At 42.8% G+C, this 13166-nt stretch overlaps 1 protein-coding gene across 1 annotated transcript in view; it reads left to right on the top strand.

Moving 5' to 3' along the window:
* Positions 1-13166, top strand: part of PTPRG (protein tyrosine phosphatase receptor type G) — a 409944-nt gene that overhangs the window by 320129 nt on the left and 76649 nt on the right. The window contains 3 exon segments of the mRNA XM_086619000.1: positions 7555-7739; positions 9764-9872; positions 11623-11672. Coding sequence (XP_086475126.1) covers positions 7555-7739; positions 9764-9872; positions 11623-11672 — 344 coding nt within the window.

Here is a 13166-nt window from a genome sequence, read left to right as displayed (position 1 = left end):
TGCTCTGCAATGCTGAGTCCTCGTGTATGCAGTTGTCTTGGACCACATCATGCAAAAGCAGTAAAGGACAGGCTGCTGCCTTCCAAAGAGTTCCAAATCAGTTAAGTGGAAAACAAAGTGTTTTAGGAGGAAACCTGACCCATTTTGAGAGTGAATCAGGTACAAAATGGTGTGGCACATACACCTGACATAGGTTTCATGCTTCCTCTTGCAGTGGCTCTGTTCCACAGAATTCTGTTTTCACCTGCTGTAACTTCTGTGTGGTTGTAATGTGAGCAGCACGTGTGTCTGTGCCTGAATGTAGTGGACATCTTACCAGTAGGTTTATTGAAAAACAGTAACTGCCTGCACTTGTTTATAGATTATAAAGAGCCCTAACCAAAAGAGCAAGAGGAATTCAGTGTGAAAGTTTAAGTATGGTTTGGGTTCACAGCTACCACTAAAGTTGCAAGAGCTGAGTACCTGTGAAGGAGCTTAATGATTTATTCCATTTACACTTGCAGGAAATTCCGTTCTGCACTGCCTACCCAGTGGTCCAGCTGTTTGGCCCACAGAAGTACAGATTTTAATTTCAGTCTTGACAGTACTTTGGACCGTGAGTGCTCATCCCTTGTGTTGGAAAAGCCTCTAGAAGCTATAAAAGGGAAGCTGCTTTCCCAATCTGATTTTGGACATCCCTCAGGCACACGGTAGGATGCTCTACCTGTCCTGTTGGCTTGTTCTTCCTATGTGCCCTGGTCCAAGCAACCCTCCCCAGGACATTGGAAGGGGTAGCTTGGCTAACACGGCGAATACATGTCCTGGCAGAAAATCCTCCTTTCTCCCCGTTGACGCAGCATGTGCTGCTCACTGTGACCACACGTGTTGCATCAAACACACTGTTATAAATAAGGACACGGGTGTGAGTTTTAAACACAAATCACCTTCTGTGTGCACATGTGTGCAATATAAAAACAACAGTTGTGGGGCAGATCTTTAGCAGACATCAGCCCAGCATGGCATCTGATGGTGCAAGGCTGATCTGCACCCACTGAGGATTCAGGCCACAGCTGTAGAAACGGTATTTATGAAATATAAGAAATATTTGGGCTTAAACACAACATAGTAAAACACACAGTCCATGCCTTTCAGTAAAACAGGGTCTGTTGCTGTGATGCCATGGAAACTCAAATGCTACAAAGCAAGCCATACAGGAATGAATCCAAACGCTGGTTGTGCATTCACCTCGGGAAATAGGCAGGAGGCAGAGGGGCAAATCCCAGCTTGCCCAGATCCCCTCCATTAGAAGTGCCCCACGTGCTGATTTGCTCATGAGGTTATTTCACAGGGCTCATAAAACAAGTATGGGGTCTGTCAATGTGCCTCACACCTTAAGAAACAACCCTGTCTGTTTGAAGCATAGTGAAGGGTAAGAGCAGGGAAGATAAGCAGGCTGTCTTCTAGCCACATTCTGCCTATGGATTGAAGTGGACCGACACAAGTATTTGTGTGTACAGCATGCTCTGGAGCCTGTGAATGCCTGCTGGCAAAGCGCAGACAAAGGTAAAGGAAAAATGTGTGCTTCTCTTTAAAACAATTATCCTTGTATATTAATAATGTCATTTATAAGCACTCCGAGAAGTTAACAACGTACGCTAAATAAAGCAAAGCAAAAAATTGCAAACGTTTAGTAAAAGGAGAAGGGAAAAAATGTTGTAAGTATGCCTTTTAGCACTTTTCTATGTATTAAAGCCCATGTTGTCTCTGTGTATGATCCTCGAAGTCTGTCTGTTATCCTTTGGGAGCACAGCCCTCACTGAACTCCGAGATTGAATCCGACAGCCCAAAGGATGCTGCTGTTTGTTATGGATGGGAGTCTCATCCCAGGCATCTCCATTGAGTCATGCCAATGCGAGGTAGCTGAATCTGGTGCTGTATCTCTTCCCTTACCATGACGCTGATGGCATGGCACTGAAAGCAGGTGTGAGTTTTCTCATTGCAGTATAACCCATATTTCTGCATTTTAGGGCTTATTTGAAGTTTTGAGGGTCTAATGAGAAGGAAGATATGTGTGTGTCTCATACATATATAGAGAGAGATATATGGTTGAAAGTATTTTTCTTCTCTATTGGTGACATCACTTTTTTCTTGTCTGCAGTTGGATTCTTGGGGGCTGCAGGGCTGAGTGAACTCGGTACAGTATTTTGCTAATAGCACAGGCATCGATGACAGTTTTCAAGCTGCTTTGAAATCAGCTGGAAACTCGTGGCCGAGTTGGGCATTGTTACAGCAACAGCAGCAAGTGGTCCGTCCATCCTGAAGGACTGGCCCTTCCAACTCCTTCTCAATGCTGAGGCAGAGGGGAAAGAAACACCCTTTCTTCCCCAAGAGCTTGACCACCAACTTGTTTGCCCTTATGGGGAAGAAAGTCATGAAACCCCCATATTGACACCTCAGTTTTGCTCCTCCTGAGCATGTGGGAAGAAATGCCTTATCTACTATCCTCTGCGCACCTCCTTAGTAAGGGAGAAACACTGTTCCCTGCCACCCATCCCATGAACACCTGGAGCAGGGGAAAAAGGAGAAATGAAGCCCCTCTCACCTTATGGCCAGGAGCTGCCTCCCAGAGCAAGACAAGATGCTCGTCTCTGTCTTTTAGCCACTTCTAAGCAGTCCTGATCCGGTAGTGTTCTATGGGCACATCCTGATGCTGATGTTTCCTCTCTCCATGTATGAATTGCTTCGGAAGATCCCTGCCCATCTCGCCACGAGGGTTTCAGGACTTCACTGGCACATTGCTTTTCTGTGCTGAATATTGTCAGGGCTTCATCACGCAACGTGTATCCCACGGTATTGAGGAGAGGAATGGCAGTTTTGCATTGCTGAGACATGCAGCAGGAGGGAGAGAGTGGGATTTTCCAAAAGAGGGCATAGCACAGCTAGAAATAACTGCCTTTAAAGTGGTGACATTTTTATGCATGGAAGAGCTAACTTAGAACATTTTCAGAGGATTTTATAAATCCCTCTGAGCCCGGTGCCACTGGATTCATCATCATCATACCAGGCACCTGTGTTACAGGGAGAAGGTATACAAGAAATAACTGAATATACAGTTCTTGTCTCTCTCGAACTTTCCCTAAATAGCTCTTTTTATAACCGCAGGTAGCATATGCAAAAAGCATAATGAAAAACAGAAAGTTTGGCTGGTTTTGCATTTCTGTCTTTGTAAGAGAAATGAGGGCTGCTTTAAAAGAAAAAAAAACAACTGTCATTTTCTCTTACGTGCCGTTTCTGCATTCATGGGTGTATCGTAATATCAGTGTTGAATTTTTGCAAAACAATAAGTCTCCTTTTTGTCTTTCAGCTCTCTGAAATGAAGCTGCCAGGAGCTTTTGGATTAAGCTTTATCAGGCTTCAGTTAGGAAAGCCTCGTGGAGGTTACGTAGCCAAATACAACATACAAATCAAATTATGGGAGAGATGAATGCAGAGTTGTTAAATTAATTCTGTTTGTTCCAGCCCATTGGAATGTTTTTAACATGAAGAAAATAATTCTCTGCTGTATGGCTGGCCTGGCCAGCGCTTAGGACTGTATTAGCATGCTACGTTTGTCTGTGAGTGGCCAACAGGTTTTCTCCAGGCTTGAGTGAGCCCTGGAAGACAAGGCTAGCCAGAATATTGGCTTGCCCCCTGCCTTTCCCGGCAGGCTGATCTGCAGAGAAAGGGCCATGCCAAGCTCCCAGCCAGCCCCGCACATGGCCAACAGCTGGAAACGCTGGCTGAGGCTGCCCCGTGTCACGTCAGAGGGCTTCCTCCAGATGCACCCCTGCAACCCTCCCTCTTCTGCAAGACTTTTTCATACGGCAGGAGCCAGCGGGTTTGCCAGCTTCCCAGTTCAGGTCATCCTTGACAGGAGGCTGACGGGGGTTTTTCACTCCAAGAGGTCCGAGGCATGCCATACTCAGGGCATCACTGCCTACTGTTGTTGTATGCCCCTGGTACGCGAATGTGCTTGCCTGTTGAGTGCCTCTGAGATGTAGCCCTGTGTCTCTGGCGAGGCTTTTCTGTCTCCAGGAGTCCTGGTCCGGGCAGTCTGCCAGCCAGGACATAGCGGCTTTGGTGTCGCGCTAGACCTACGCAGGGCCAGTCCAGGTATGATAGCTCAGTATTGCACTGCTCCACAGAAAGACATCCTGAAAGCCCCTCAATGCTTTTGTTGTCTCTTAGTATCTGAATGTAAAAGAGAGCATTAGTAATACTTTTTTCCTAAAAATAGCTGAGATACTATTTCAATGTGAAATTATGCTGGTTGTTGGTTTTATTTTTCTCAAGCAATCATGAATTCACAGGCTTTTTTTTATTTGGCCTGGTGAAAAAAAAAAAAAAAAAGCCTGTGTTTCTCTTTAGTGTGTCCTGATTTAATTCAGAGGAAGATGCAAACTTCTCCCTCCCTGTCCCAACTTCTTTTTGCATTTCTATTTGTCCTTCAGCTGCACATTTTTCAAAATCAGTAGAGATTCTTTAGCACCAAAAAAAAAAAAAAGAGAAAGAGAGGAGCCCAAGATTCTTTTAATCTTCCAAAAATCCAAGGCACACAGAGTATTGAAAGGAAAATTAGATCTCTGGAAAATGCTGGTAGTTTTATAGATGGTCAAATCATTAAACTTTTTTTTTCCTTACCTTTCAGACAGTCGCTATGTTATTATGTATCACTTTAATTAAATCATCAAATTGAATTATTGGATCAAATGGTTTTTTTATTCCATTGTGTCCTGAGCAGGTTTGGTTAAATTAATAAAACCATATGTTTCATTTTATAAAAAAGATTTCTTTTTGCCCATTCATAAGCTGCTAAAAAAAAAAAAAAGTGGCTGAACAGAAAAGGTTGGTTATTACTTAATTACATCAGGTACTGCGATGTGCCTTGGAGTAATTGGAACAAAGTCATACTAAGTCATGAAAATTCTGTAATATTTACTGTGAAATGACAGTATTGTAAATTCAGTCTCCTTTTAGCTGACTGTGAATGAGGTTTGTCCTCATCAAAACTTGTCTCAGTGAAGTCATCGGAGTCACTCAGCTGCTTGAAAATGCTTTTGTCCTTGGATCAGGGTGCAGGGGAGGGAGGGTCTCCTAACTTTGAGCCTGTGAGTCTCCTATTTACCCTTGGGAAATACTCACTTCTCTCCTCTGATTGGCATGAGCTGTTCTGAATGGCATAAAAGCAGAGTGGCATGGAACAGAGGATGTGACAGTCTCCTCTCCCTAGGGTGGCTTGGGGTCCTTGTCTGAAAAACAGCTGGCTAGCCATGGTTCAGAGGGGTACTGCAGTTAAGGTAGATCTCTGTCTCTCGTGGAGGTTACCTGGTTGAATTATTTCTAAAACAATTTGATGCATGATTACTTTAAATAAATAAATGTCCTCCTGGAGGAGGAGGACTGGAAAGGAGTTTTAGGTCTGGGTAGTCCTTCACCCTGGGCTCCCATCTCTGATAGGATTTGATCAGGTGGAGCGGTAAAGGCTGGCATGGCATTTTGAAGTGTAATTCTGTGATTTCAAAGGGGGAGTTATGATTTATTGGTGCAGTTATCAATAAACAGTGATGTCAGTGAGAATTGATCTGACTATCTCAGCGGAAAGAGGTGAGCATGGAGAGGCATACCAAGGATCGTGGAGCTCTGTAAATACTGACAACAGCAACTGTTTTCAGCTGTGTCCCTCTTGGCCAGGTCCTAGCCACCTTCATGCCATGCTCTGTGGGCTCCCTGCAGAGACCAGGAGGGAGCAGAAGGGAAGGGGTCTGCAGGCAGCAGACCAAGGTGTTGCTTCTGGCTTTGTAGTATTGCCAGCAGAATGCCATTTCAGTCCCTTCTATGTCAATAAACAAGTGATTTGAAGTATTGCAGGGTTTGTTTGCTTTGTTGGATCCATCCTTCTGGGTTGAGCAGAAGGATCTGCTGCAAAACTGCAAGATTGTCACCTCTCATGGCAGGAGCAAACACCAAAGATCTTTCCTGCCCAAGCTATTTCTACAATATATGTTCCCTTGTTCAGGCTAGCTACAATATGTGAGTTATAACTGCACAAATGCATTTGACAGGTATTTTTCTATTGTTCTGGTAATATTGATGTTTACAGCATTTAATCATTTTTATTTAGGAACTGTAGCTATTTCAGTAATGTGACAGCAGAGCTACATGACCGACCTGCAAGTCCAGGCATAGGAATAGACATTTCTCCCCTTCAGTGCTGCCAGAACTCTTTAGAAGTGAAATAATGGCCAAATATACAAACAGTCACATACCTGCAGAGTGCAAACAAGCTGAATGTGTTGGCTTTACATGGAAAAGTCGTATTGGGAAAAATAGTTCTGCAAACAGTGTCAGCGTGATGGGCTGGGTGACACTTTGACTTTCCCTGGCAGAAGAGACCAGCTCCTTTGCCACAGTACATGTGTTTAGGTATCATTGCAAGTAATTTTTCTTGGTTCAGAGTTTATATTGGGAAAAAGAATGTGAAAATCTGTCCTGAATTCTGTATTATAGACGTGATATTTAAAGCTTGGACAAAAGCTAAACTCTTTGTAGTTGGGAAGTGCATGATGCACGTTTTCGACAGCATGTGAGTGCCATCTAGTGTTCTCCCTTAATACCCTGACCTTTACATTTCAATAGCTTGAAAAGTGTTTTTTTCCGTGGCTGCGAGTGGGCTGTGCGCACCCCACTCCTCCCGAAGTGTATGGGCTGGGTTAGCATCCGGGCTTGGCCTTCCCCGCAGAAGTTTGGGGTTTGGTGTCTGCAGCAAGCAGGAGCCGTGGTTTTGCCCACTGGTTAAGCTGTTCCTGTGCTGACCTCCCCACCCGCTTAAGCTTGAGCGAGAGGTAATTTGTGCCTCCGGGCTGCAGGGAGGGTTAGGAAGGCACAGCTTTCGGAGGCTGGCTGGAGGGTTCCCTGCCTGTTAGGAGAAGGAGATGGCCAAGGGCCATCAAGTGGCACTCCTCCCTGCGCTGGTGATACAGTACTGACAAACAGTTGAGAATCTATGAAGGAAAATATATAGAAAAAGGAGTATAAAGGAACTTCTGCTTCTGTGCAAAAATGTACTGAGTTAAGAAGAAAACACTTACTGACCCAATAGTGTTACATTTTCCAAGGTTCCAACTGTTTCCAGGGCCTGCAGAGCACACTGGCGTATTTATCGTGTTCATAGAACAGGAGACCGTGGGCCAGAGAAGCTGGGGTTCTGCTTAGGTGGACTTCATGATCTTCCAGTGCGGAGCTCTTAAGTGACCGGGTTAAAGTGCACGTGCGAATGCCAGGACTGAAACTAAGTCAAGAACTAAGCAACCTGTCTGCAGAGAATGGATTCTCTCGCTCCCTTTACTCTGGAGAGCAGAAAGCAGCTGCAGGTGGTATTAAATCCCATTGGTCTCAGTGGATTGCAGTCTAAGCTGTTACTGTAGGCAAGGGCATTAAAGGAAAAACCTGGCTCTTAGAGTGAGGCACAGTTCTTCCTGTTTGTTTTCTCTTGGTTATTTAGGAGATCTTCATTTTTTTTTTCCTTCTGTTTTTTAGCTTGCAGCACTCCCCCGGTCAACATGAAAGTGCAGCCTGTGAACAGGACAGCGTTACTTGTAACCTGGAACCAACCAGAAACCGTCTACCACCCTCCGATCATGAACTACATGATCTCATATAGCTGGACTAAAAATGAAGATGAAAAGGAGAAGACTTTCACCAAGGACAGTGACAAGGACTTGGTAAAACCACAGCATCAACCCCAGACATATGTATCAAGCTATCTTTTTATTGTCGTTTTCTCAGTAGAAGGAAGTAGAACAAGAAAGCAGTTGTTAGATTACCGGCAGGCTAGGGTTTGACTCCCAATGAATTGCTACAAAAATGTTCAGCGTTAGTTGAACGCTGCCTAAGAGACTACCCAAAGCACTGGAGTCTGGATTTATGGTTTATGTGAGTGCATAAAGGACTAAATCTGCAGACAGTTTTTCATATACTCTTGGTGAGAAGCAGCTGGCTCACAAAATAGTTCGGCTCTGAATACCTTTTGGCTTGTGTTCAGCTCACAGATTTTCACATTAAAAGCCCGATCCCCCAAAATCTGTTCCTGGGCCCAGGCTTTTCACTGTGCATAGCCCCTTGCAGACTTTGGAGCAGTTTCTGGCAGTAAGTGCTGCCAGCAGTAGGAGTTGTGTGGTCAGGGCTAGAAGGCTATTGGGGAGTGGCCCAACACAAGCACTGCCTACGTCTGGCAGCAAGAGAAAAAGAGGGAAGAGCAGGACAGTTCCAGCACAGAGGGAAACACCAATCTATCTCCTGCATTTAGGATTTGATCTGCTTGTCATTCTTGTCTAAGTGGAAGCAAGTATTGTACTGGTCCTTAACATTCTTTGCATGTAAAATCAAAGTGACATATTCAGGTTTGAAAGGCCTCCGTTTATTGTTAATCAAAGAAAGCCTCTAGAATAATGAAATCAGTAATTGTATATGCACATGAAAAATGCCGCAGCACAGAGTGTTATTCCTAATGACTGTTATCGTATTTTTTTTCTTAAATACACAGTCCTCTGGGCCCATTCAATCAGTTATACGCTAATACTTCTCTTATTCCCTCAGATGAAGATTCTTTTACTTCATTTCCATTTATATTTTCAATTTCCCCACTAGACATTGTTATCTGGGTCACATTAGGGAACAACGTGCCTCACAAAATCAGGAAGAAATCTATTGAAAGGCACCCAAGGTTATGATGTATTGTAACCTCTCTCTTGTCATAACTTCACACTCTTAAGGGAGATTTTTTTTTAATCAGGTATAAGGAAAAGAGCCTTAATCAGCAAAAATGAGGTGGGCATAGTGACACCATCCTGCTTTATGTAAAAGAAATAATTAAAAGTGCAGGGGATGTGATGGAGTGATAGCTTGGAAATAAATTGCAATGAGACCCTCTGCTCTGCAGCAGAGCTCGGATGTTAAGAAAGCAATGACAACTTAGTCTATTGTAGGGGCAAAAGAAGAAGGAAACTCATTTTCAGAGGAAAGTACAATTTGCTTTCAGTGCTCTGGTAGGGGCAGCTGGGCTGTTCTGTCTTGAAACAGAGCTAGGCAGTGTTTTGCTAAAGAGATCACTGGTATTTCAAGTGACCCACACAGCTACTGCTGCTGTCTGCTGCAAGGCATGAACTGATGTGGTCATGGACTAAGGTAACACAAAAGAGTAGCTGGGAGGCAGCAAGGCAGTATTTCAGGTGTAAAAGTATACAGGCACAACTCAGTCCAGGGTGCTGAGACATCATATTATCCAGGCCACCAGCATCAAATTGCCATAGCGAGTTTGTTGCCAAGTAAATAGTTTGAACATACATTGACTTTTCTGGGGTTATCCCAGGTTTGGGACTTAGATCTCCACCTATGAAAATCTCATTTTAATTCCTGTAAGGTCAAATGATTTGGAGTTTAGGTTTTTCTGAGGAGAGCAGAGACTTTCAGGTATGAAGACTGTCACGGGAGCGGATGTGGGATGTGTTCTTTTCTTCCTGGTGAGAAGAGTCAGCAGAGTCTGGGTGCATCACTTTTATCCCAGGGAAGTCCTTTGACCTTGGTCTTGCCTTCTTCCAGAGGACCAGTGAATATTTCTGTTTAGAAATAAGTTTGTCTTACATGGCAGAAATGTCCTGTGTTAGCACAATGCTTTATGTATTTCAAACTGATCGTGGACAGTACTGTGGGGGTAAAAAACTGAATAATATCTATTTTTTTTAAACAGAAGGCCATCATTAGCCATGTCTCACCTGACATCCTTTATCTGTTCAGAGTTCAAGCAGTTTGCCGAAATGAAATGCGTAGTGACTTTAGCCAGACTATGCTCTTTCAAGGTAAAAAACCACATATGTATTTTTACATTATGAGTCTTTCTGTGTTTTAACATTTTCTTTGCAGATTGCGATATGGTGTGGAGTGATTTCACAAAATGTTTGAATGGATGTAGATAATGCTAATTTCAGACTGGGGCCAGTGGCTTTATCAGAGTCCTATTTCTAGTGATGGGGGTTTGCCTACACCTCTCTGCTGGCAGGATTCATCAGGTTTTAGGAGAATTCAGAGCTTTTCTTGGTACTAGCTTTCTAAAACAAATTCATCAGAGACTACTTATGCATCAGAGGCACAGCTATAGCAGAATGTGAGTCTGATCGGTGTCTGTTTTATGTAAAGAGGAAAGGAGATCAGTCCTACCTTGACAACCACATGTGGAGATGTTCAGGTTTTACCACGCACACAACGTCAGTGATTTCCAAAACATACATATTTAAATGAAAGCTAAAGAGCTGGCTGCTAAGCTGTCCTTTGTCGTGGATTTCCTTTTAAGTTTATTGGAGAAATCTGGTAAAGCTGAGATTTGGTAGCATAACTTGATGCTCTTTGAGTTTTTTAAGTACCGAAGTTTTACTCCTTCCTAGGAATTTATTACTACTTTTTTTTATTACTACTTTTTTTTTATGAAGTAGGGCAAAATTCACCTCTGTTGAGAGCACTCCCTCCCACTCTGGTTTGCAGATATATAAACCTTGGAATGGGTAATGGAAAAAGAAAACAAGCAGAGACTTAAAAATTTAGATCCTTAAGGTGAAGCAAAGAATTAAGTCACTTAGGTCTGATGCTGTGTGTGGAATAGAATAAGAGAGGCATTTTTAACTGTAATTTTTGGAGAATATGGACATTTTAGTCCTACGCTGTTAGCACTTAGCATCTGAAAGATATCAAGCTGCGGACACAATTTAGTTCTGTTCCAGTGTCATGCCAGAGTGTTAGCAGCATTGGAGGGAGAGCAGGGGTCGGACAAGGAATGTCCTATCCGAGCAATATCTCATACGTAGCTCTCAGTTCCTTAGTGTCTCAGCGTAGTGTTTTGGACTTCACTTTAAGTGCCAGGCAGAAGTCAGAAACTTGTATATTACTGGTTATGGCCTCTTCAGCAGATGATAGAATGGAAAAATGCTTTCAGGTTTGACCACAATACCTGTTTAATTACAGTTAAGAGTAAGTCATTATTGACAGTTTTGCTGGGTACTCTTTGGGTACTCTAGCCCAGTGTTTAAAACAGTGGAAGTGATATCTGCAATGGGAGTAGATGTTGCATTTCCTTCTGCTCCCTGAAAAGGAGCTGCTGTTCTAATCTTTGGCTGTACCCAAGATCTGGCCTAGAAAAAGAATGCACTTGACCTTTCAGAACATTCTTCAGAGTCTGACTATAGTTCTAGCTGAGATAAATAGCAATAAATAATGATAATATTATCATAAGGGCAGGAAAAAAAAAAAAACACTATTGTCATCAGCTGTTCTGGCTTCCTGTGTAAGTGAGGACATTTCATCCAACTCGGGTTTAAAGGAGAGCGTGGGTTTTCTGACAGTGCGCTCAAACCGGCATTGCCAGGCCTGAGTAAAGACAAACGAATCTGTCTTTAGACACAATTAGAAAGCAAGGTGAGTAATGCCAAACGAGCCTTTAATCCAGACTGAGACCAGCACGTATCTATTTTGTAGTAGCAACGTTCAGCAATTGTTTAAAAATTTTACCAACGCCTCCCTTCCCGGTCCGCTGACACGCTGTTGTTCTTCGTTTCTCAGCTAACACTACTCGAATTTTCGAGGGGACCAGAATTGTGAAAACAGGAGTGGTAAGTGGTGGCCATAAATCCCCGCGGGGCGCGGACAGGCAGCGCTATTTGGGGGTGACGTTCCCACCAGGTGGCAGCACGATGTTGTAAATCTGCGGCAGGACCAGGCTTTCCTGGGGAGGTGGTTGGTCAAACCCATCGCAAAAGGTTTTATATCATCCCTAAAATATTGGAGGGGTTTCTGATTTCTAGCTTCATGCTCCGAGAGGCTTTGACCACTGGAGAATCGAGTGCTAAAAAAATCTTCCCAAATATGTAGTCAACTCATTTAGAGGGGATTTGTAATCTTAGTGATGACTGTGGAAATAAATTATTAAATAATAAATTATTAAATAAATTTCTTTTATTAACTGTATGACCAAAGTATACACAACAGGAATAAGGCTTCACACACAGCATCTCTGCTCTTCTGGTGCTTTTAGGATATCTGCTATTGTGTGAATAAAGCCTTAACAAGCTCTTTGTTTTAATTTTGAATTCAGGTGAGACTGTAACGAGTCACTGAAGCTGACTTTTATATTCCAGAATCACAAATGTTGATACATTTAGAGTAAAACTGGAAATTTCAGTTTTGAAAGCACCGTGTTAGGTTATTTAACATAAACTATCCATAACCTAAATTTCTTGGCACTCAGTATACTGAATTGTTCAGTCAAATTTATGGACTGAATTCATGCTATTGAATTTATTCTAAGTACGTTGCTTCTGGTTTTATTCTGTTCCAGTTTGATATACTCCCTAGTAAGCAAGTAACACATACAAAGCTTGAATTTGAATGATTAATATGTGTGTAATGATGTATAGAGGTATTCTAGACATATAAAATCTGCTGTCAAATTTTAATACTCAGTCCAACTTTGAGAATGTACATGCCAGCGAAAAGCAAATCTCACAGCGCCTTAGGGATTCACACTGATAAGTATCCGAAAGTTTAGATGCTTATTTAAAGTTTTGACTTGAAATCTCTAAACCACAGGTTTTCTTCTAAGATCTCAGGTTCTCTGTGATTGCAGCCGGTCAAAAATAACGTGAGAAAGCAGCCTTTCTTGGTTTGCTGCAGCATTTCAACCACGTGGCCTGACCGAAATTGGGAATTGCAGAGAGATGCAGAAGTTACAAATTTCAGTTCCAGAAATAAACATTTTACAGTTCTATGCAAGGTTCAGTAGCACCTGTTTAACCCTTGTTTGTCCTTATCTGAGGTGTACCTTTCCAGCTAAGGCTCCTCTTGCTGAGTAACTCAATAATGTGAGACACTTTTCAACAGGTCAGAGAGAGAGCATGGTCAGGTTGTCCAGGCAGAACTGCTGACCCCAGCTCATCCACAGAATTACTCCTTGTCCTTAGCCAACTCTCTTAACTTCAGTGTCTTTTTCTACGTATAATTTTGGAAGGTGAATTTCTTGTCTAGTTCTTTAAGTATACATACCAAGAGTTTTTCTTTCTAGTAGAGCATACACGTGTGTGCACAGATACCCACGTGTGAGCATGCAT

The sequence above is a fragment of the Tauraco erythrolophus genome, chromosome 12, assembly GCF_009769465.1.
Source record: "Tauraco erythrolophus isolate bTauEry1 chromosome 12, bTauEry1.pri, whole genome shotgun sequence".
Classification (NCBI taxonomy): Eukaryota; Metazoa; Chordata; class Aves; order Musophagiformes; family Musophagidae; genus Tauraco; species Tauraco erythrolophus.
The sequence above is the reverse complement of the archived record's forward strand: the minus strand, read 5'-3'. Positions and strand labels throughout refer to the sequence as shown.